The sequence below is a fragment of the Salmo salar genome, chromosome ssa14 (genome assembly GCF_905237065.1).
Source record: "Salmo salar chromosome ssa14, Ssal_v3.1, whole genome shotgun sequence".
Lineage (NCBI taxonomy): Eukaryota > Metazoa > Chordata > Actinopteri > Salmoniformes > Salmonidae > Salmo > Salmo salar.
This window is the reverse complement of record NC_059455.1, coordinates 27,436,664-27,462,434: the sequence shown is the minus strand read 5'-3', so window position 1 is coordinate 27,462,434 and position 25,771 is coordinate 27,436,664. Positions and strand designations below refer to the sequence as shown.

At 41.7% G+C, this 25,771-nt stretch overlaps 1 protein-coding gene across 2 annotated transcripts; it reads right to left on the bottom strand.

Annotated features, from left to right (window-relative positions):
* Positions 1-1,012: 1,012 nt before the first annotated feature.
* Positions 1,013-25,751, bottom strand: LOC106569184 (tetratricopeptide repeat protein 39C). 2 transcript variants are annotated; one of them, XM_045694151.1, is made up of 14 exons: positions 25,236-25,751; positions 11,789-11,837; positions 10,999-11,172; positions 8,923-9,034; positions 8,292-8,673; positions 6,051-6,219; positions 5,746-5,839; positions 5,536-5,643; positions 5,195-5,304; positions 4,326-4,449; positions 4,045-4,142; positions 3,811-3,915; positions 3,644-3,682; positions 1,013-3,469 (listed from the first exon to the last, which is right to left on the bottom strand). In XM_045694151.1, the coding sequence occupies exons 3-14, from the start codon at positions 11,119-11,121 to the stop codon at positions 3,377-3,379; spliced, it is 1,557 nt and encodes a 518-aa protein (XP_045550107.1). In that variant the 5' UTR covers positions 11,122-11,172; positions 11,789-11,837; positions 25,236-25,751; the 3' UTR covers positions 1,013-3,376. The 2 variants fall into 2 exon arrangements, with proteins under 2 accessions (XP_045550107.1, XP_013995743.2); XM_014140268.2 differs by having other exon boundaries at positions 2,057-3,469; positions 10,999-11,127.
* Between the last annotated feature and the right edge of the window lie 20 nt (positions 25,752-25,771).

Below are 25,771 nucleotides of genomic sequence, written 5' to 3'. Positions count from 1 at the left end.
GTCACTGCAGTAGGGAGATAGCATATTGGCCAATTCGGTCTCCACTGTGACCACACAAGGACAAATCAGAGTGGAGGATTGTGTCTCCACGGTTGAAGCAGTAGGGGACAAGCCAGCATGGAAGATTGGATTTCCACTCTCATTGCAGAAGGAGAGGGACAAATCAGACTTCAGGGACTGCGTTCTTAGCCAATAGGGGATCAGCCTGGAACACAATCATCTCGGGGACTTCCTCTGTCTACACGATGATTAGGGACTCTGTCAGGAGCATGCCAGTTCGGATTAGCACCGCATCCAACTCCTGGCTGATCTCACTGAGGGAGACCCGCTTAAAGAGGGCCGAACAGACGCATGCCCCGAGTGGAGGAGAGTCCTGAGGGGACAACTCTGAGTCAATCTTGCGGCGGTACACTGCCAGGCCCTGGGCAATGTCTGCTGGGATGGGCCCTCGGGACAGGGTGATGCTGGTGGCAGAGACCTGCAGGCCACTCTTTCTGTTCACTGTCAGTAGATGCCCCTGCCATTGTGTCCGTAGCCTGGATGTCTCGGCTGCTGCAGGGCTGGTCACTAGGGACGAAGGGGAAAGGCTCCCTGACATCCTCACATCTAGTTTCTATTAGCAGGTTGCCTGGCTCCCACTCCAGAATTCGCTTTTGGTTGGGGAACATTTCAGGACCTTGGACAGTGAGTGACATGCGGCTGTACTTGTGTTTTTACAGCTTTATTCTTGTTCATGTAGACTGGGAAGGGGATACCTAGTCAGATGCACAACTGAATGCATTTAACCCATCCCCAGGGGCAGCCTTAAATGCAGGTTATGATTTACAAGATGAAAACAAAAAGGAACTGATTTTGCCTGGGACAAGTGCCCTGCATGCCGTTTGTAAATCCAGCCATGACAGAATTATAATTGATTAACCCGTTTTGATAAACAATAACACCACCACCAACAAGCAGCATGACAGCTGATGAAAAAAAGTAACTTACAATGAGAGCCTTTTGTGGCCCTGACTTCTTTTATAAGATCATTTATTGTCATGCTTGGTTTCTCTGTGAAACAATGCAAAGTGAGTAGGTCAATAATCAAATGTTTCGAAGTGCTACATGCATCAGTCTAGTGTGGTCTACTAGAATTCAACAACAGAATAGCCTACCGTCTCTGCAGAGAAGAAGCGCATAGAAGACCGCTGTGAAGGCAGGAATAGTTTCCGGTTGATACTTTACCACAGCCTTGCTCATTCCCTCAATCAAATCCTTGAATCCCGTGGGAATATTCAACACTCTACGCGGATGAGGCATTTAACTGCTAATGAACACAAGCGTTCATGCACGAAATTAAACATTTGTTTTGTCTACTTCCAATGGCCAATGTGAAAATCTAAATGTTGGATTATTTACTTACAATTATTATTTACTGGTCAAACGCATTCCTTGTTGGACTTGAATTGAAGAGTTGTCCTTAGCGCAGTGAGCACCAATGAAAAGCTATTTAAGATGAGAGCCATGTATTTAGACATATCTAAATAGATGGCTGCCCTTGAGATAACATCACGCTCACTTATGATTGCGTCATAATGTCAGGTGTATTATTGTCAAGAAATAATGACGTTTTCCCGCGCACCTAGGCTAGCTAAAATTGGACTGCTACTGTGCAGCACGCGATCCAACTATTGCTGCCTTCATGACAACTGGGAACTCGGAAAAATACGAGGTCAAATCATGATGTCAGTGATCGTAAAACCGGAGCTCTAGAAAGAGGCTCGACTTCCCGAGCTGGAACTCCAAGTTGGATGACCGTTCAAATAGATTTTTCCCCAGTCTGAGCTCGTTTTTTCACAGTTAACAGTGGTCTTGAAAATAATTGAAATTAGAAGTTGGCAGTTTTCCGAGCTCCGCGTTACCAGTTGTTTTGAACGAGGCATATCAGATAGGTTACCTGACAATTTATCATACTTCTACATCAAATAATATGGACATTTTCATCACTATCGGCAAGGGTTGATTTAACTTTCAACTATAAAGCACCTGAAGGCTGCCTTAACACCACAGTCAATCATTATTTTATAACTAATTAGAATTTATTGCTTGTAGTCTTTTAAAGCCTGTTAGTGATAAAATAAATAAAAATGTAACTGCCAAAGAACTAAGCTACAGATGAAAACTAGCCAGCTGGCCAAATCTGCCATTTACAGAAATGTTAATTGAGATGCATTGTCCCTTACAAATAAATAATGAGACTACATGCATCTTAAAACACATTATGGAAATAAAATGGCCATAGATTTAAGAGATGTATTGTTTTAACACATGATCTTATACTTAAAAAAATCAAAGCAACAAAGGAAAACCAGTTTCCAGCAAATACAAGTACAGCAGAGTAGGCCTACAGTGTAGATGTTATACCCATAAGTGAGTGTCAAAAGGACAATGTAATTTAGCTAGTAACATATCTATAGTATTAAAGTACAGTTACATATTTACACTGATATGAATAGGTGGTTTCCCTTTAAATATCAATACACTTGTTATTAAAACCAGTAAAAACATTTTTTTTTAAGTAACAATGTTGTAACATGTTTGAGGAAATCTGCTTATATTACCATCTATAATGGATTCACAATGTCTATAACCTAAGGTGATGAAAGGGTTGGCATCAATTTACAGTGACAAAGGCCAGGTGAGGAGTAGTAGCATAGGGATTGTGCATTCAGATTGTTTACTACTGTAAGATCAACAGGACATTGAGGTCATCTGGCAGAAACCTAGACAGTAGGGTTGCTATGGCACAAGTTCACTGCTTTATAATGAAGTGTCATACACAATGGCATACACACTTTTCAATCTGAACCATTTCATATCTTATGGTAGAGAAAGATATTATTATACTATTCACATTTTAGCCATTTAGCAGACTCAGGAGTAATTGGGTTCAGTGCCTTGCTCAAGGGCATGTCGACTGATGTTTCACCTAGTCGGCTCAGGGATTTGAACCAGCAACCTTTCAGTTACTGTCCCAACGCTCTTAACCATTAGACTAACTTCCGCCCCACTGACCGATTTTTCCCCAATATATTTTTCCTTGGTAAAAGAGTTACATTTGCCTCCCAGCAGCAACTACTGTACATATTTGATCTGGTTGAAACACACAATTACACTCCAGTAGTCTACACTATCCCTCCAGGAGATTTACTGTAAACTACGCATTACAAACTTGATGGCACATTCATTATACAAACATAAGTCAACTGAAACAAACACATTGCAGTGAACAATCACAGTGCTGTGAAGATCAAGATGGCTTCTGGAGTCGTTTCCAGATCCTTCTACCCTCAACGCAGAGCTAGGGTGGATGTATGGTGGAGGAATGGGGCAGTAGTCAGGGTGGGGCCACCTCCTTCCTCATGGAAGCCAGAGCTGAGTGGATGCGTACATGGAGCCTGTTCTCAAAGTCATAGCCAGAAAAGTCATCCTGTAGAAACAAACACAGATTACAACATCACATATAACATCCTCAAAAGGGAACATACAGGTAAGGAAATAATTTCAAATGCATATCATGAATGACTGTCCCACATCATTCCAGATACTATAACTGACAACTACAAGTTCCAAAAACACACTATAAATGGAAGTTCTACTGTACCTTGGCCTGAAGCATCAGAGCTCTGCCCTTCACTTCAGACTGAGCAGAGAAGAAAACCACAATCAGATATACTCAATCAACTACTGTATTTAACATACACTTTCTCTACTCTGGGTAGACACATTGCACAATACAATATAGCAACACACTGTATACACTGAGCTCACCTCAGGGCTGTCCAGTAAAACACAGCCCAACTCGTAGCAGGAGTAGGGCTGCACATAGGAGTTGTTCTGACGACCCACCTCATCTCCGGCAGCCAGATGGAAGCACTGCAATGTTCAATGAAACATAACAAAGAGTAGTAAACATTCACTATTCTCATTACACTAATATTTGCAGATACATACTTTGTGTGTACTTTGTTTTCAATACATATCAATAAGATGGTGAGACAGAACCTCAATAGCGTCTTTTATGTTGCCGAGACATCTGTGTATGTCACCAAGAAGCAGGTTTTTCAGGCCAGCAATTGAGACGTCATCTATTTCCTGCAGAACTAAGGAGACAGACAACCCACTGAGTTTCCTTCCACATTCACAGGAATGCACTTTTATGGCACCACAACAACGACTCACACAAAAGAGAATAGGCTATAATTGATTTGTGTAGCAAACATGGTAGTTGGGACTGGGAGTTTGATCATGTGTAGTTTGTCGATGTATGTTCTCACACTGTGTACCTTGGCTCATGATCTGTAGCTTAGAAGTGCAGCAGTTCGGCAGAGCCTTCCACAGGTAAAGTACCTCGATCACAGCCAGGACACACAGCTCTCTGGATGGGGTGTGTTTCCTTAGCCTCTCCGCCTGCACACACACTACCATCTCAGTCAAGAAGCAAAATTCTGCCTACTATATAATCAACTGTCAATTTTCCTCAATACAATGACTTCAGATCACCTTGAAACTGTATGACAATGAAAAATATTAATTTTCATTAGAAGTAATAATTCACATACACCACCATTCAAAAGTTTGGGGTCACTTAGAAATGTCTTTGTTTTTGAAAGAAAAGCAATTTTTTTTGTCCATAGCCTTCATTTCTCAGAACAAGAATAGACTGACGAGTTTCAGCAGAAAGTTCTTTCCTTCTGGCCATTTTGAGCCTGTAATCGAACCCACAAATGCTGACGCTCCAGACACTCAACTAGTCTAAAGAAGGCCAGTTTTATTGCTTCTTTAATCAGAACAACAGTTTTCAGCTGTGCTAACATAATTGCAAAAGGGTTTTCTAATGATCAATTAGCCTTTTAAAATGATAAACTTGGATTAGCTAAAACAACGTGCCATTGGAACACAGGAGTGATGGTTGCTTATAATGGGCCTCTGTGCACCTAAGTAGATATTCCATAAAAAATCTGCCGGTTCCAGCTACAATAGTCATTTACAACATCAACAATGTCTACACTGTATTTCTGATCAATTTGATGTTATTTTAAAATGGACAACAAATGTGCTTTCTTTAAAAAACAAGGACATTTCTAAGTGACCCCAAACTTTTGAACGGTAGTGTAGATCTATAGAAATGTGCTGTTGCCAGTCCCACATTCACCCTCTTTATAGAGAACTGTTCTATCTGATTGTTCTTCCGTTTCAGAAGCGTATGCACATCCTTGAAGACAGCGGCAGCCCCCTCCAGATCTCCTGATGCTCCCTGGGACACTATAGTGGACCACAGAGACAAGGCCCAGGGGTTAGAATCTGCAGGGTACCTCAACGCCAACATATTACCTTTATCAGGGGATATATGCCATTATCGCTAATAGGCTCAGAAGCTTTTCATTCAGCTGAATTAGCATCCCCAGAACTTCTTTTACCTTTGAAAAGAAAGAAAACAAGAGGATGTTCTAACCCCAACACCAATTGAGTGACCTATAACCTTTGCCCTCTCACCTCCAGTTAGGTAGGCGTAGTAGCACTGGGACCAGCGTGACTCAGTCGCCAGACGCTGAAAGGCCCTGTAGGCGTCACTGTACCTCAGCTCAATCATACTGCACCACCCTGAGAAGAGCAGAGAGAATGGACTGTCACTCAGAAACAACAAGCCAATGGAGAGCATTAGTTAGAGATGATGTTGAAGTGAAGAGGGATAAAAGCGTGTACCTATTTCATACAAACACACATGCTGGATTTCCCTCTGGTCTGTAGCCAGCTCCAAGGCATTTTGGAAGGACATCAAGGCACTGTTGATCTGGCACTGGAAGTGGAGAGGAGAGAGGGGGAAGAGAAGGACGAAGACTAACACACTACAGCCACAGTGCTAGACACAGGTTACCTTGTGTTGTTATTTATACTCATATCTTGGCAGGGCACACTATAGCACGAATAACTTAGAGACGTTCAGGTTGTACCTCATTTAACTCATTTTAAAATGTTTTCCCTCTACTGAACATGACCCAGGTCATTACCTCCAGGCGCTGCACCCTGCCCTTGAAGAACAAGAAGAGGGAGGAGTTAGGGTATACAGGCTCCTTCCTCTGGAGGATAGCCTTAGCCTCCATCAGGCCGGCCTGTGTGTCTGAGCCGTCCAGGGCAAAAAAGGGTTGCACTACCGTATAGTACCACAAGAGGGCCAACCTGCCACAGGGGGAAAGAAATCCTCGTTATTGGGAAAGGGGGATACCTAGTCAGTTGTACAACTGAATGCCTTCAACGAAATGTGTCGTACGCATTTAACCCAACCCCTCTGAATCAGAGAGGTGCAGGTGGATGCCTTAATCGACATCCACGTCTTCGGCGCCCGGGGAACAGTGGGTTAACTAAATTGCTCAGGGACAGAACGACAGATTTTTACCTTGTCAGCTTGGGGGATTTGATCCAGCAACCTTTCGGTTACTGGCACAACATGACAACAGTGACCACGTTTACATGCGCACAGTATTTCGGATAGTACCTCATATCCCGCTTAAGGGCTAGTTCGGGATAAGCTGTTTCCATTCACCTTTGATATCCTGCTCACAAGTATCCATGAATAAACAGAATATTCCTAATTCAAGTTCATATGGGTTAAATGGAATGTACCTGAAATACGGACACTGACTGTAGGCCTATAACCTCTCGCATGTAGAGTAATATAATATTAACTCCTGCAGAATTATGCATTTCTTGGAGTAAAATGATACAAATGCAAATTTTTTCTTAGGAACAGGAGTGGAGAAATATGATTTTTTTTCTTTCCTTCAGCATCTCTTGAGAAAATGCAAATGTCTTGTGTTAATGTTACGCAAGCAGATAGTATTTCAACCACATAACATATGCACTCAAGACAAACTGAAGTCTTATCAGAAATGTTTAGTTTTCTCAGCTTTTCATTCCCTTAAAACCGGTCAAACTGATGACATTTGGAAATAGTAGGCTATCGGTCCAGTACGGCGTATCAGCAAATGAATTATTCTGGAATTATTGAATTGCGCAGGTAGCCTACTTTTTGAAGTGATTTGTTTGACAATCAGATGAAAATACACAAACATATCCCGTCTAAGATCAGGATATTCCAGCCATCCCTCATAACCGCTATAAACTTTTTCGGTTATTGTAAACGGAATATGATATTTATATGCTCCAACTCAAAAACAGAATACTTGAGTATCCCAAATAATAATTGGATATTGGTGTGCATGTAAAATGTGTTCATTGAGAGTTTTAATGGTGAATATCAGCATTCAGAGGGTCAGTCAAGAAACCAAGACATATCCCATCTGTCGGTAAACATATGACTGATTTAAAGTTGAAAAGCTTGCTACCAAACTCAGCAGATAAGTCGGCTGACAACACAATCAAAAATCAGCAGAATCAACCGTTACATGCAGCTTAGATGTGAAAGCAACAGCACTTGAATGTCCAAGACAAATTTTCCTTCAGGCACAATAAAGTTAATCTGATCTTAAAATGTTGAACGTGTACTTGAATTTTTTTCTTTATTTAACTAGGCAAGTCAGATAAGAATAACTTCTTATTTACAATGACGGCCTACCCCGGCCAAACCCTAACCCGGATGACGCTGGGCCAATTGTGTGCCGCCCTATGGGACTCCCAATCACGACCGATTGTGATACAGCCTGGAATCGAACCAGGGCTGTAGTGACGCCTCTAGCACTGAGATGCAGAGCCTTAGACCGATGCCCCACTCTGGAGCCCCCCCTCCTAAAATAAACAATCTTGTTTTCTGCCAAGGCATTGATGGGAGGCATCAGTTTAACCAGTTCCTCTCGATTATTACAGCAGTTTACATTTTAGTAATTTAGCAGACGCTCTTATCCAGAGCAAATTACGGTTCAGACAGATGTTTCACCTAGTCGAACCAGCAACTTTTCAGTTACTGCCCCAACGCTCTTAACCACTAGGCTACCTGTCGCCCTTCATCTTGCCCTGACTAATGGGTTTCAGGCCTGTTAAAGGCTGTAGTTGCCTTCCAAATGGCACCCAATTCCCTACATAGTACACTATTGATGTCAAAAGTAGTGCACTATATTGGGAATAGGATGCCATTTGGGAGGCAGATGTGTCTCCTGCCTTCTGCAGTGGATGTGTCGGCAGAATCAAACAGTCACCACAGTCAAAAAACAGAACAAGTCTAAATAAACCAAGACACAAAAAAATGCATTTTGACACCCAATGTCCCTGTGGTCGGTAGTGGTAACCCTACTCACGTAGCTAGAGGGGCCTTCATGTCCTTACTTTCACTGGCATACGTAAGGGCGGACAGCCCCTGGTGACGGTCGCCAGGGAAACCCAGAAGGTTGACAATCTTCAGCAGGTGTGGCGGTACCATGGAGATGCACAGGTGGAACAGGCCGTAGCCAAAACTGACCGAGCCCTTGAGCCTCTCCAGGGCCTCCGGGCTCACCCCAAGGGTCCTCTGGGTTGGGGGCGTGGCCTGGTTGCGGTTGGCCTGTTCAGTGGATGGAGAGGGAGACCCTTGCTGGTCGGAGGACCTCCTCTTGCTGCAATCCTGCAGCTGGTTGATGTCGCTATAACACTTGTTGTACATCTTCCAGGCTTTGCGGAGGATCCAGCCTCCTCTGATGTATGCTGGGTGGGTTTGGGAGAGGGGATGTCCATGAGAGATAATACACATAAACCAGGACATTTGAGTCCTGAGAGACATGGTCTACATCCCAATGTGCATTATAGAAAACAACTTATTGGACATGCATTATAAATCAGTATGCAAAAGTGGATATTGAAACAACAGTGCAGACAATCAGTCAAATAAATATGGTTCATCAGTCAGCTATAAGCCTACATGTAGGTCAAGGTAGAATTGATGAGGTGTCTCACATGAGAGTTCCTGTTTGATGAAAGAGAGGACAGCGAGGTACACCTGGCAGTCTGCCACAATGATCTGTCTCTGGAGGCGGTCTACTATTGCCCCCCCTGACCTCTGGGAGTCCTGGAGGAAGGCCAAACACACAGTGAGCACAGTGACATCTATAGCTGTCAACATCCAAGTGTTAGAGCAAGGCCAAATATGCATGTCAGTAAACATTGTCAATGTTATATACAGTTGAAGTCAGAAGTTTACATACGTTAAGGTTGGAGTCATTAAAATATCAATACCTTGAAATACTCTGATAGGCTAATTGACATCATTTGAGTCAATTAGAGGTGTACCTGTGGATGTATTTCAAAGTCTACCTTCAAACTCAGTGCCTCTTTGCTTGACATCGTGGGAAAATCAAAAGAAATCAGCCAAGGTTCATCCTTGGGAGCAATTTCCAAATGCCTGAAGGTACCACGTTCATCTGTACAAACAATAGTACGCAACTATAAACACCATGGGACAACGCAGCCGTCATACAGCTCAGGAAGGAGATGGATTCTGTCTCATAGAGATGAACGTACTTCGATGCGAAAAGTGCAAATCAATCCCAGAACAGCAGCAAAGGACCTTGTGAAGACGCTCGAGGAAACACGTACAGAAATATCTATATCCACAGTAAAACGAGTCCTATATCGACAGCAAGGAAGAAGTCACTGCTTCAAAACCTCCATAAAAAAGCCAGACTATGTCCTCTGGTCAGATGAAACAAAAATAGAACTGTTTGGCCATAATGACCATTGTTATGTTTGGAGGAAAAAGGGGGAGGATTGCAAGCCGAAGAAGCACGGGGGTGGCAGCATCATGTTGTGGGGGTGCTTTGCTGTAGGAGGGACTGGTGCACTTCACAAAATAGATGGCATCATGAGGAAGGAAAACTATGTGGATATATTGAAGCAACATCTCAAGACATCAGTCAGGAAGTTAAAGCTTGGTAGCAAATGGGTCTTCCAAATGGACAATGACCCCAAGCATACTTCCAAAGTTGTGGCAAAATGGCTTAAGGACAACAAAGTCAAGGAATTGGAATGGCCATCGCAAAGCCCTGACCACAATCCCATAGAAAATGTGTGGGCAGAACTGAAAAAGCATGTGCGAGCAAGGAGGCCTACAAACCTGACTCAGTTACACCAGCTCTGTCAGGAGGAAATGGGCCAAAATTCACCCAACTTATTGTGGGAAGCTTGTGGAAGGCTACCCGAAACATTTGACCCACGTTCAACAATTTTGAAGGCAATGCTACCAAATACTAATTGAGTGTATGTAAACTTCTGACCCACTGGGAATGTGATGAAAGAAATTAAAGCTGAAATATATAATTTTCTCTACTATTATTCTGACATTTCACATTCTTAACATAAAGTGGTGATCCTAACTGAGATAAAACAGGGAATTTTTACCAGGATTAAATGTCAGGAATTGTGAGATATATATATATATATTTTTTCTCCTTATATAGCCCGTTTGCTTGGGTGCTTGACTGCCGTTGTGCATATATATATATATATATTTTTTTTTTTATTTTTATTATTTTTTTATTTTTTTTTTTATTTCACAATTCCTGACATTTAATCCTAGTAAAAATTCCCTGTCTTATGTCAGTTAGGATCACCACTTTATTTTAAGAATGGGAAATGTCAGAATAATAGTAGAGAATTATTTATTTCAGCCTTTATTTATTTTATTTCTTTATAACTATATAACGTATTCCTGGAAATTGTTTCTGGAAATAGTTAGAAAGCTAGTTAACTTTAGCCCGTTAGCTTGGGTGCTTGACTGCCGTTGTGCGGTCAGAACACTTGGATCAACCCTACTCCTCGGCCAGTGTCCAGTGTGCGCTCTGAACACTCAGAGAGCGAAACTCTCAGTTTACGAACAAACAATCTGACAACACTCTGAATTTACAAAACAACAATAGTGCACTCTGGCACTCTCATGTGAATTTAGAGGGGCTGTGTGAGGTGCTATGCAGTCAATAGGTATGAACTCCTTGGAGGTTCATTAGGTGTGTGTGTGTTGTGTTGCACTTCACCCACACTCCTCCTGATCTTTTTTTTGATGGTCTCTATGACCCCAGTGTTGTCGCTCTCACACAGTCTCTCAGTGGCTCGGAGGTCATCAAAGGCCATCTGCATCTTCTCCTCCTCAAACGTCATCATGGCATTCTACACACAGCCGCAATCACAGTACCAGTCAGTCAGGGCCTTTCTCTGAGAGTAATACACAAAGCATAGCGGTCATCTCATTCGTCACGATATCATCCTGTAGCAGTCATATTGTTTGAATAGAAACACCGATCCTATCAGCAGCTACATAAAACAATACAAAGCACAGCTAGACATCCAACTATATGAGTCATGGATTTCTCTGAGTAATATTTCATCCAAATATTTTCAGAGATGAGCACAAATCATTTTTTCCCCAGTCAGTTCTCTAGCCCACCGTGAGCCAGTTATATCAGGTTGGTGAATTATTGATGATTCAGTATGTGGGCTAGCAGCAGGGGATGCACAGCAGGACTACTGCTCAGGATATCCGTAGTGTGCTATTACCTGTGTGACCTTCAATTTATTCAGCCAATCTGTACATCAGATGCTTTATGACTAGGTCTAAGTTTGAGATAGAGATGTACTGTCAAAAGCCAACAACTGAACACATTGGCATTCAATAAAAAACGTACAACATTACAGACTCCGTAATACATAGATATCTTCCTGTTTCCTAACTCCAATGGTCTACATTGCAGAAATATAAAATGAGAGTAGCAGTGATACAGTAAATCAGTAAGAGATGTTGACCTCCTCTGTCCTCTCCATCACTACTCACCAGGAAGCTGACAAAACTGGCTCCGAAACTCATCAGTGGACTGTGGGTCCTGGAAGAGAGATGGAGAGACAGATGGTTGAGGAAAGGGCCTTGTCAAATGTCAATAGACTTAGATAGACGTTTGGCTTGCAAAGCACAGCTAAAACAGATCAATTTCTTAAGACAGCTAGGACAGGTTAAGTGTGGTGAGGGCTAGAGTTATTTCAACTAAATCAAACTCAGATGGTGTGGCTGGAGGATATCCGAGTTGTTTTATTGCGCTGAATCAGATTTTTCACTTAAAAATGTATGCCCAACAAAAAAAAACATTGATTTCAAAAGATTACCAAACAATTCTATGAACAAGGATTACTTAACAATTTACAAAAACATATTTACTAGAACTGTGCAGATGCAAAGCTTACTAGAAAAACGTACTTGAACTGGGTAAAATCTCCCTCTGATTTTTTGTGTCCATGTTTTCCAAAAATGTAAAATATCTGCTCTACATTGTAAAACATTTTTTTGAAGACATCACAACTATTAAATTACACATACGGAAATCAGGTAGTAACCAAAAAAGTGCTAAAACAATTCAAAATATATTTTTGATTCTTCAAAGTAGCCACCGTTTGCCTTGATTACAGTTTTGCACACTCTTGGCATTCAATCAACCAGCTTCACCTGGAATGCTTTTCCTTCACTCTTTTCCTTCACAATTCTAAATAAAATCACTGACAGTGTCACCAACAAAGCACCCCCACACCACCTCCTCCATGCTTCACGGTGGGAACCACATGTGGAGATCTGTTCATCTACTCTGCGTCTCACAAAGACACAGAGGTTGACTCATCAGACCAAAGTCCACCGCTCTAATGTCCATTGCTAGCGTTTCTTGGCCCAAGAAAGTTTCTTCTTCTTAATATCCTTTAGTAGTGGTTTCTTTTCAGCAATTTGACCATGAAGGCCTGATTCACACAGTCTCCTCTGAACAGTTGATGTTGAGATGTGTCTGTTACTTGAACTCTATGAAGCATTTATTTGGGCTGTAATTTCTGAGGCTGGTAGTGGTGTAAAGCTTGCCACTATTGGACTCTGGAGCAGTGGAAACACATTCTCTGGAGTGATGAATCATGCTTCACCATCTGGCAGTCCGACAGACGAATCTGGGTTTGGCGGATGCCAGGAGAACGCCACCTGCCCCAATGCATAGTGCCAACTGTAAAGTTTGGTGGAGGAGGAATAATGGTTTGGGCCCTTAGTTCCAGTGAAGGGACATGTTTCATCTTTTAGTATAGTGTATTTTCTAATTCCTGCCCCTCATGAGGGAGGATAATGAAAGTTCAGAAGTAACAAGTAAAGCTTTTGTTTATGAATTATTAAGTGATTACATTTGACTCATTTAGCAGACATTTATCTCTTATCCAGAAAGGACTTACAGTTAGTGCATTCATCTTAAGATAGCTAGTTGGGAAAACCAAATCACAGTCATAGTAAGTACATTGATTCAGTACACACTCCAGAGTGCAATAGCGGGGAGTTTTACATCACTCGAGCTGATGCTTGGCATTGCACATGGTGAACTTAGGCTTGTGAGCGGCTGCTCGGCCATGGAATCCCATTTCATGAAGCTCCAGACAAACAGTTATTGTGCTGACATTGCTCCCAGAGGCAGTTTGGAACTCGGGAGTGAATGTTGCATCGGAGGACAGACGATTTTTAAGCGCTGTGTGCTTCAGCACTCGGCGGTCCCGTTCTGTGAGCTTGTGTGACCTACCACTTCGCGGATCAGGCGTTGTTGTTCCTAGATGTTTCCACTTCACAATAACAGCACTTAAAATTGACTGGGGCAGCTACAGCAGGACAGCAACTTGACAAACTGACTTATTGGAAAGGTAGCATCCTATGACAGTGCCACGTTCAAAGTCACTGAGCTCTTTAGTAAGGCCATTCTGCTGCCAATGTTTGTCTATAGAGATTGCATGGCTGTGTGCTCAATTTTATACACCTGTCAGCAACGGGTGTGGGTGAAATAGCCAAATCACTAATTTGAAGGGGTGTCCACACATTAATACAAAAGAATCTTAAAGATGTGGGTTTTTGGTAAAGGAATTAAGGCACAAGGCAATGTCTCTTATACTTAGAGGTCAGAAAAATGTCTACAGAACTAAATATAAAAAAGTCTTGATATTAGTTGGAAGGGGTCTTTACGTCAACATTTTCTTTTGATGCATTTCTAACACCTTAGAAAACATCTACCAGGAAGTCTTAAAATAACCATTTTCTATATTTTTGACCAGAAATCAAACCCATTGCTAATTCCTAATTTTTAGGATGGAAAATGGTTGAAAAATGTACTTATGCCTCAATTTCTCAAAAACATAGACTCTTAGCTTTTCATTTGACACCCGACATACTCCTATGAACTTCACGTTGGTGCGCATGGATCCTTTTACATGCAAATGACCAGGAGACTTTAAAGGTGCGAGTCAAGCAAAAGCAAGTACTTAAAAAATGTGATTTGTACTCCAAGATAACATTTCATAGTAGTTGCATTTATTTCTCAAAGTCTGTAAGGTTATTAACTTCCAAGAATGTAGTTGGCTAGATTCTATCCATGTTATGTTTTAATTTTGAAGCCTGCAGTATAGAAATATGGGATGAGGGAGGTGAACAGAAGTTTGATCAGCCTGGATTTTGTCTACAGCGGTCTACTTTCAGTTCCCTCCATCTCTTATGGCGTACAGTTCACAGTGTGCCGCTCTCTCTGGAGCTCTGTGCTCAATGTAATTAGTGAGAGAGGTGACATTTAGGCAATCAGCAGGAGACAAGGCTGTGTGTGGATCTAACTAAGCCTGCTGTGTTTAATCTGTAATCACAATGACTCACTGATTGGCACTTCACCTGCTGCCTGTGTAGCCTAGTTACAGTACATTGCCTAATACTATTGCCTATCAAGTTTTAGAACAATGCTATATTTAATATACAGTTGCACTCTAATATATTGGCACCCTTCAACATTTTTAAAATGATTCACTACTTTTAAAATTGAAAACTTGTTTGGTGTTCACACATGTATTTGATTGATTTACAACAGCACAGCAATCAAAACTGAAATTCACCTCAAATTAAACATAAATACAAATAAATGTTCTGGACTAAATAATTCAGAAGAATTCAAATTAATTTGGTTGGTTGGAGGCAGGTGAATCTCGTTTATTGTGTAATTTCTCTCACCTTAAGTTGCAGGTGCTTACAAGGTAAAAATATCCATTGAACCAGTTTTGAAAGAGAAAACAGAGCATTGCACTCCATTGTAAAGTGCAAGGGTGCCAATATATTAGAGCACAACTGTAAGTCAGTTCCTTATAATTCCAACGCAAGACCTTTCATAGTGAGACTAGAAATCTGATTTAGGCCTAATCACGCTGAGATCTAGGTATGGACAGTGATGACATTTATTAGGTTGCCGATGATATTTGAGGAGTGAGGTGATACTAGTAAATCATGTGTACAGCTTGGGAACACCAACTTGTTTGCTTTCAGAGTGTAACCTTAGTTAAAGAACATTCAATGACTGACATGACAGGAATGTTTGTGGCCTGCTTGCATAGCAGCTAACCACTGCTAACTCAGATGCAGTTCTCCCAACTGGTGTGAGATCTTGGCTAAAAAGCAAGTATGAATACGTTATTTGATAAAGTACAGATGTACAGCAAAAAAAATTAAAAATTAAACTATCCTTTAATATACAGTGGACTTTGAAATGATACACTGGCTGAGGTTAAAGTGCAGACTATAAGCTTTAATTGTATGGGTATTTCATCCATATTGGGTAAACCGTTTAGAAATTACGGCACTTTTTGTACATAGTCCAACAATTTTAGGGGACCAAAAGTATTGGGACAAATTCACTTATGTGTATTAAAGTTTAGTATTTGGTACCATATTCCTAGCACGCAATAGATTACATCAAGCTTTTGACTTTACAAACTTGTTGGATGCATTTGCTGTTTGTTCTGGTCCAGTTTAAGATTATTTTGTGCTCAACAGAAATTAATGGTAAATAATGTATTGTGTCATTGTGGCGTCACTTTTATTGGAAATAAAAATAGGATGTTTCTATACACTTCTACATGAATGTGGATGCTACCATGATTACGGATAGTCCTGAATGAATCATGAATAATGATGAGTGAAAAATGTACACGCACAAATATTATACCCCCAAGACATGCTAACCTCTCACCATTACAATAACATGGGAGGTTAGCATAGGCCCAAGACATGCTAACCTCTGACCATTACAATAAGATGGGAGGTTAGCATGTCTTGGGGGTATTATATTTGTGCATCCACTCATCATTAGGGTTGCACATTTTGGGGAATATTAAGAGGTGGAAACTTTGTGGGAATTAAAGGGAATATATGCAAATTAATATTAATACCAATTTAAATGTAGATTTTTTTTGCATTGGATAAATTTACCATATCATACGGAGACAGAAACAAACCTTTTACCTTATAAGTAGACATAATTGAAAATTATTAAATCCTTCCAATAGAAATAAAAAAAACAATTTAGTTACGAATTGAACTTTAATTAAAAGAGTTGACTCTTCACATGGGATGATTTCACTGAAGAAAAAAAAAGGAATATTGAATGATCTCCCAAAAACATTTAACATACATCTGTAAAATGATAGTCTAGAAACTAAAGCTCTGGTTGTCTTCCTCTCAGGCTTCCATGTCTTATCCCTGGACCTCCTCAATGTCCACCTCTTGAACATCAGACTCTGAGGCCTCATCTTCACTGTCACTTTCCAACCTTGTTGAGGATGGCTTGTTGTCAGGCTCAAAATGCCTCAAATTTGCCCGGATGGCCACCTATATTTCAACCCTTGTATTGGTCAACAGGGGAAGGAGCCTCCCTTCCACCAGGTGGCTGATGAGATATGATGACACGACTGCCATACTGCATCTCCATCCCAAAGCCCTTGCTTGGAAGTGTACTTCGCCAGACTGCCAAGAACCTTGCTCTCATCCAGGCCACGGTGGCGAGACAAGGTAGTGATGACACCATAGGCCTTGTTGATCCCTGCACCAGACAGGATGCTCTTGCCAGCATACTTTGTGTCCAACATGTACGCTGTGGTGTGTATGGGCTTTAGGCAGAAGTCTTCATGATTTTTTTATGCATTTCAGAACTGCAGTTTCCTCTGCTTGGAGAAACAGTGAAGTGGGCAGGGGAGTACAGATTTCTCCTCTTACATCTGCAAACAGAGTCTGAACATCAGACAGGATGGCATTGTCTCCCTCAATCCGTGCAATGGCTACTGTTATAGGTTTCAGGACTTTCAGGCTGCTTACCACTCTCTCCCAAAATACATCATCCAGGAGGATCCTCTTGATGGGGCTGTCCATATCAGCAGACTGTTATGGCCATTTCTTGGAGAGACTTCTTCCCCTCCAGGAGACTGTCAAACACGATGACAACACCACCCCAACAGGTGTTGCTGGGCAGCTTCAATGTGGTGCTCTTATTCTTCTCACTTTGCTTGGTGAGGTAGCTTGCTGCTCTAACTTGATGACCCTTCACATACCGAACCATTTCCTTGGCTCTCTTGTAGAATGTATCCATTGTTTTCAGTGCCATGATGTCCTTGAGGAGCAGATTCAATGCATGAGCAGCAGTCAATGGAGTGAGGGTAGGACTCCACTGTAGACCAAGCAGCCTTCATGTTCGCAGCATTGTCTGTCACTAGTGCAAATACCTTCTGTCGTCCAAGGTCATTGATGACTGCCTTCAGCTCACCTGCAATGTAGAGACCGGTGTGTCTGTTGTCCCTTGTCTGTGTTTTTGTAGAATACTGGAGGAGGGGTGGAGATTAGAGGTCGACCGAATATGATTTTTCAATGCCGATCCCGATTATTGGAGAACAAAAAAAAGCCAATACCGATTAAAATGTTTATTTATTTATTTGAATTAATGACAATTACAACAATACTGAATGAACACTTATTTTAACTTAATACATCAATAAAATCAATTTAGCCTCAAATAAATAATGAAACATGTTCAATTTGGTTTAAATAATGCAAAAACAAAGTGTTGGAGAAGAAAGTAAAAGTGCAATATGTGCCATGTAAAAAAGCTAACGTTTAAGTTCCTTGCTCAGAACATGAGAACATATGAAAGCTGGTGGTTCCTTTTAACATAAGTATTCAATATTCCCAGGTAAGGAGTTTTAGGTTGTAGTTATTATAGAACTATTTCTCTCTATACCATTTATATTTCATATACCTTTGACTATTGGATGTTCTTATAGGCACTATAGTATTGCCAGTGTAACCGTATAGCTTCTGTCCCTCTCCTCGTCCCTACCTGGGCTCGAACTAGGGACACATCGACAACAGCCACCCTCGAAGCATTGTTACCCATCGCTCGACAAAAGCCGCGGCCCTTGCAGAGCAAGGGGAACAACTACTTCAAGGTCTAAGAGCGAGTGACGTCACCGATTGAAACGCTATTAGCGCGCACCCTGCTAACTAGCCAGCCATTTCACATCGGTTACACCAGCCTAATCTCAGGAGTTGATAGGCTTGAAGTCATAAACAACTCAATGCTTGAAGCACAGCGAAGAGCTGCTGGCAAATACAGGAAAGTGCAATTTGAATTAATGCTTACAAGCCTGCTGCTGCCTACCACCGCTCAGTCAGACTGCTCTATCAAATATCAAATCATAGACTTAATTATAACACACAGAAATATGAGCCTTAGGTCATTAATTAAGGTAAAATCCGGAAACTATCATTTCGAAAACAAAACGTTTATTCTTTCAGTGAAATACGGAACTGTTCAGTATTTTAGCTAACAGGTGGCATCCCTATGTCTAAATATTGCTGTTACATTGCACAACCTTCAATGTTATGTCATAATTATGTACAATTCTGGCAAATTAATTACGGTCTTTGTTAGGAAGAAATGGTCTTCACACAGTTCGCAACGAGCCAGGCGGCCCAAACTGCTGCATATACCCTGACTCTGCTTGCACGGAACGCAAGAGAAGTGACACAATTTCCCTAGTTAAAAGAAATTCATGTTAGCAGGCAATATTAACTAAAAATGCAGGTTTAAAAATATATACTTGTGTATTGATTTTAAAGAAAGGCATTGATGTTTATGGTTAGGTACATTGGTGCAACGATAGTGCTTTTTTTGCAAATGCGCTTGTTAAATCATCACCCGTTTGGTGAAGTAGGCTGTGATTCGATGAGAAATTAACAGGCACCGCATCAATTATATGCAATGCAGGACAAGCTAGTTAAACTAGTAATATCAACCATGTGTAGTTAACTAGTGATTGTTAAGATTGATTGTTTTTAATAAGGTAAGTTTAATGCTAGCTAGCAACTACCTTGGCTTCTTGCGGCACTCGTGTAACAGGTAGTCAGCCTGCCATGCAGTCTCCTCGTGGAGGGCAATGTAATCGGCCACAATCGGTGTCCCAAAATGCCGATTGTTATGAAAACTTGAGATCGGCCCTAATTAAATCGGCCATTCCGATTAATCGGTGTACCTCTAGTGGAGATGTAGTTAATTATTCCGTGCTAACGAACATTCGACCACCCATCAGAGATGATTGCAATACAGTCTGCTTTCTCTATGATTTGCTTGACCTGCACTTAAACTCTGCATCCAGCAAATGAGTAGATAAAGCATGTCTGGTTGGAGGGGTTTATGCTGAGCAAAGAACATTCAGAAATCTCTTTCAATACACATTGCCTGTGAGCATCAGAGGTGAACCAGTTGCATACACAGCTCGAGCAAGACATTCATCAGCATCTCTGACTAAGTTCCTCCATTGAGTCAAAAAAACTTCTGATTCCAGGACCATAAGCTGTTGCTATCGATAAGGTGTCTGATTCATTTCACCTCAAATAGAAGTATAGGGACTTTAGTAAGAGGTCGCTTGTTGTGAACGCTGAGGGAACTTTATGCACTTGGCCAGATGATTCTACATCTTTGTTGCATTCTTCACATATGATTTGGCACAGTATTTGCAAATGTACACAGCTTTTCCTTCTACATTAGCCGTAGTGAAACATCTCCACACATCAGATAGTGCCCGTGGCATTCTCCTGTAAAGATTAGAAAAAAAATGATTAAATACACACACACACACACACACACACACACACACACACGCTTAACTATTTATATGTAAATGGAAGTGTTAGACTAAACAACTCCTTTGTAAGATAAATGTTTTCAATTAAACAGTTAGCAGTCTCAAGCAAGCCAAAACCCACATGGTAGCAAAGACTAACTAGCAGAAATTGTTAACAAGTTAGAAATTATTTAAACTAGGGATGCATGATATAAAAATTGGTGAACATGTCTAGTTTAATACCGTTGAAAAACCAATGTCAATGCTGACGTGCATACCTATTTCAGCAAGACAACTCCAAGGCGAAATCCATTAAAGCCAAGATAATGGAATTCATTGCCCTTGACCATCAACCGTTCTCTGTCGTGGGTGATGTTGGCTTTCGCCGACTGGTCGAGCACCGGTACACTAACAAGTGTGCTATTTTTCAGATGTTGCCCTACCGGAGTTACACAGTAATAGCGTCACTGTTATTAGCTTCACGACATACACACTATGGAATGCCGTTTGGGTCTTTGCGTGTCAAAAAGGATACAATAGCACCGTCAATGCTGTACAAAAAAGTCTGCAAACACCGGCCACGAACGATGTGTTTACAATACCGCGTTGGTAATAAAGCATAATTTGTTCGACCGCAACTTCTGGGGTAGCTAGCTTTAGCTTGGTAACTAGCTAGCACCAATACAACCATTCTGAAAACCATGACCAGTAGAAAATGCTGTCATTTTCATTATTCTTAACAATGATTTAGGAATCCTTGTGAGTAAGTATTAGCTAGGTTGCCACTTGTTGTTCTTGTCTATTGAAATTCAGTTCATGAAAATAAATAGCTAGCCAGCTACTTAACCCTGTTGCCCAAAGCTAACGTTATAAGCAGCCAGCTAGCTTCATCTGGCTAATGAGGCACAATCGCACCGGGTTATGTGTTGTGAAGCTAGACACAATAAGGTGTAGGCACAATAGTGGAATTAGCAGTTTGCTTTGAAAATAAAAGTATGTCATTGACAGTGATGCAAATGAATACAAATAGTAGAATTATGACATACTTTTATTTTGAAGGCTAACCGCAAAGTCCACTATTGTGGCCAGCTTCACATAGATAGTTCTTATTTGATTAATGGTGGTCGAACCCGTCTTATACATTAGGGTTATTTTAGATGAGGACACCTAGCTATATAGCTAGCTAACTATAGCTACGGAAATGTTTGCTACGTTTTTGAAGAACATTGGCTAGCTCATGGATGCAAACAGCTTTTTTTATGACCAGCACTGTAGGTGCGTGAGACAACTTTACCAGCATCATAGCATACATATCGATGAATCATTGTGACATATGAAATACGAGTTATAGTGTAATCATTGTGTAACAAAGTTATTTGACGTGCACCTTTGACACGCAAAGACCCAAACGGCGTTCCATAGAAATCCTGGTTGAGAATGAAACGACTAAACAAATGAACAACAAAACAGCACAGCAAGTAAGTGAAAGAAAATAGGTTTTGATTATGGTTTTACTGGTAATGGGGACATGTGTAAATGCCAACAAAAAACTAACTTTTTGGTCAGTGTGGTGTGTGTAACCTTTATTTAACTAGGCAAGTCAGTTAATCAGTTAAGAACAAATTCTTATTTACAATGACGACCTACCCCGGACGACGCTGGGCCAATTATGTGCAGCCCTATGGGACTCCCAATCACGGCCGGATGTGATACAGCATGGATTCGAACCAAGGACTGTCGTGACGCCTCTTGCACTGAGATGCAGTGCCTTAGACTGCTGCGTCCATGTGTGTGTGTGTGTGTGTGTGTGTTAACTATTTAAACTGTACTAGAATGCTTAAAAGGCCGCAAAATTGTTAAATATCAGTTATGGGTGTCGGTTTTTTAGCAAGGAAAATATTGGATATTGTCACCAAAAATGTCACATCGGTGCATCACTAATTTAAAAACACTTTTCTGTAGGCTACTATTTACTAGTTAACAAAAAATAATGTATGTCATGTAAAATACAGTCACCCCACCCAGTAATGTATTCAAAACTTATCAGAGAGCATGTCATCTTTGGCTCAGACAGTGTAGTAGTGTGGGCACAATAGCATCTCATTAGTGTGCAAGATCTTGAGAATCAGCTGTACATGTGATGGAAGAGTGCACTGCACATGTGATGGAAGAATGCACTGTGCACGCAGAGGGTTGCAATTCCTTTGAATTGGGGATAGTTTAATCAAAATATGCCACAAGGTCTAAAATTGCCTTGTGTATCCCACAAAAAAAAGGTCCACCATACTCATCATTCATTCAGGACTATCATGGTAGCATCCACATTCATGTAGAAGTACACTGCTCAAAAAAATAAACACTAAAATAACACATCCTAGATCTGAATGAATGAAATAATCTTATTAAATACTTTTCTCTTTACATAGTTGAATGTGCTGACAACAATCACACAAAAATAATCAATGGAAATCCAATTTATCAACCCATGGAGGTCTGGATTTGGAGTCACACTCAAAATTAAAGTGGAAAACCACACTACAGGCTGATCCAACTTTGATGTAATGTCCTTAAAACAAGTCAAAATGAGGCTCAGTAGTGTGTGTGGCCTCCACGTGCCTGTATGACCTCCCTACAACGCCTGGGCATGCTCCTGATGAGGTGGCGGATGGTCTCCTGAGGGATCTCCTCCCAGACCTGGACTAAAGCATCCGCCAACTCCTGGACAGTCTGTGGTGCAACGTGGCGTTGGTGGATGGAGCGAGACATGATGTCCCAGATGTGCTCAATTGGATTCAGGTCTGGGGAACGGGCGGGCCAGTCCATAGCATCAATGCCTTCCTCTTGCAGGAACTGCTGACACACTCCAGCCACATGAGGTCTAGCATTGTCTTGCATTAGGAGGAACCCAGGGCCAACCGCACCAGCATATGGTCTCACAAGGGGTCTGAGGATCTCATCTCGGTACCTAATGGCAGTCAGGCTACCTCTGGCGAGCACATGGAGGGCTGTGCTGCCCCCCAAAGAAATGCCACCCCACACCATGACTGACCCACCGCCAAACCGGTCATGCTGGAGGATGTTGCAGGCAGCAGAACGTTCTCCACGGCGTCTCCAGACTCTGTCACGTCTGTCACGTGCTCAGTGTGAACCTGCTTTCATCTGTGAAGAGCACAGGGCGCCAGTGGCGAATTTGCCAATCTTGGTGTTCTCTGGCAAATGCCAAACGTCCTGCACGGTGTTGGGCTGTAAGCACAACCCCCACCTGTGGACGTCGGGCCCTCATACCACCCTCATGGAGTCTGTTTCTGACCGTTTGAGCAGACACATGCACATTTGTGGCCTGCTGGAGGTCATTTTGCAGGGCTCTGGCAGTGCTCCTCCTGCTCCTTCTTGCACAAAGGCGGAGGTAGCAGTCCTGCTGCTGGGTTGTTGTCCTCCTACGGCCTCCTTCACGTCTCCTGATGTACTGGCCTGTCTCCTGGTAGTGCCTCCATGCTCTGGACACTACGCTGACAGACACAGCAAACCTTCTTGCCACAGCTCGCATTGATGTGCCATCCTGGATGAGCTGCACTACCTGAGCCACTTGTGTGGGTTGTAGACTCCGTCTCATGCTACCACTAGAGTGAAAGCACCGCCAGCATTCAAAAGTGACCAAAACATCAGCCAGGAAGCATAGGAACTGAGAAGTGGTCTGTGGTGACCACCTGCAGAACCACTCCTTTATTGGGGGTGTCTTGCTAATTGCCTATAATTTCCACCTGTTGTCCATTCCATTTGCACAACAGCATGTGAAATTTATTGTCAATCAGTGTTGCTTCCTAAGTGGACAGTTTGATTTCACAGAAGTGTGATTGACTTGGAGTTACATTGTGTTGTTTAAGTGTTCCCTTTATTTTTTTGAGCAGTGTATATAGAAACATTCTATTATTTACAATAAGTTACTCCAAAACAATCTGAAACACATCCTGAGTCACAAGATTGATGTAATCATTGCATGCTAGGAATATGGGACCAAATACTAAAAACTTCTGACGACTTGAATACACATAAGTGTATTTGTCCCAATACTTTTGGCCCCCTAAAATGGGTGCTCTATGTACAAAAAGTGCAGTAATTTCCAAAACGGTTTACCCAATATGGATAAAAATACCCCAAAAATTAAAGCTTACAGTCTCTGCACTTGTGTATCAATGTATAATTTCAAATCCAAAATGCTGGAGTACAGTGCCAAAACAACAAAATTGTGTAACTGTCCCAATACTTTTGTATCTCACTGTATATATGTCTAGTCCAGTTTGGCTTGCTCATCACAGCAAGCCTCTCAAAATAGCAGAATAGTGAAGTGATACTGATATAAACTATTGCAAATGTGCTTGGAGTCAAGAGTTATGCATTGAGGGGAAAAGGGAAACATTTCATAATACAGAAGTACAATCAAACACTGAATGAAATGATCTAGCATGACACAAGCATGAGGTGTATAAGCTAGCTAGCTGTGGGGAGAAACAACATAAGGTATTTAACAACAGATTGACAGAGCAAGTGAGCAGAGAGAAAAAGGTGTCTACAAACTGATATACAGCTCTGTAAGAGAGAGAGAGAGAGAGAGAGCTTGCAGGGGTGACAAAGACTGAAACTAGAGGAAGAAGGTACTTTGCTGCTATCTGCTGTGTAATGGACGACTTTCGCACTTCACTGAGTCATGGCTACAGTATGTCATGAGATGTGCAGGTTCCCTCCAGATTTGGTCCACTTGAGGACACAACAATAAAAGTGTTTGTGTACTTGGACTCGTGTGCATGCACACACAAAACAACACGTGTATAGGCACACACAGAGAATACCACGTGTGTAGGCACAAATACTAGCCAAAGGGTACAACTTTGGGCCAAATGACTAAAATGTGATTTTTTTTGTCTCATGTTTAAGCACCAATGCACACTGACAACTGATAAGGGACAGCTTGAGTCCCCATTGTGATCTTGCACACTCGATGTCAAGGTGTACTTTGTTAGAACTGTTGTTGCTGTAGTCGGTTATTGAAACGTGAAACTTGATGAGAAACGCTGTAGCAAACTCATGAGTTAACTTACGTGGCAACACATTAGCACATTAACACACAATAATCCGTTTCACGTGGGCTTCCTCAATCGAAAAAAATAAACAGATCACGGAAAAAAAACTAGACAGCACACAAAATATGATAGTTCCTAAATTTCAATATTTCCTAAATTAATTAACCAATTACAGTGATAGTCTATCATCTCATTGTTTATGGCACGGGACCGTCTGACCTGTATTTTCGGAACAGATCGTCGCTCTCCTTGAATCCGTTGTTGAGCAGCATGTTTATTCCTTTAAATGCCAACTCTGCGTCGTCAATCTGCTCCGCTTTCTCCTCCACATGTTGCTGGGCTGGTTCTGGTTTCGCCATCGATCACAACCAGTTTATTTAGTGCCGACAACAGATTGCCAAATGGTCAGCGCGCACTGCCTATCGAACGGAAACACCGGGGTGAAATGGAAGTGACAGCGGCTAGACTTGTGGGGGAGGTGTGCACTGCACCCTGTCTCGTTGCAACTGCTGTACACTAGGCTGCTAGCACCACCCACTTCGAACTAACAACGGCTATCTCATTTTCTTACAAATAATACTTTAATTCTGGCAAATGTGTTTGCGGTACAACAATACCGCTGATTTACATCGTTTTCTTCACCCGTGTGTATGTCCGTCTTTCTCTGGGTCGGGGTGCGTGCCGAAATAGAAACGCGGCGCGATCATATTTTTCTTGTCGACAGGGACTAGCCAATGAGCGTTAAGTATGCACTA

What these genes read in the sequence shown, in the direction of transcription:
- LOC106569184 (XM_014140268.2), bottom strand. Translation starts at nt 25,375, where the DNA reads ATGGCGAAACCAGAACCAGCCCAGCAACATGTGGAGGAGAAAGCGGAG. An exon ending in ACATAAAAGACGCTATTGAG is followed by an intron (nt 3,916 to 4,044) that starts GTTCTGTCTCAC and finishes TGAACATTGCAG; the next exon opens with TGCTTCCATCTGGCTGCCGG. An exon ending in TTTTACTGGACAGCCCTGAG is followed by an intron (nt 3,683 to 3,810) that starts GTGAGCTCAGTG and finishes TTCTCTGCTCAG; the next exon opens with TCTGAAGTGAAGGGCAGAGC.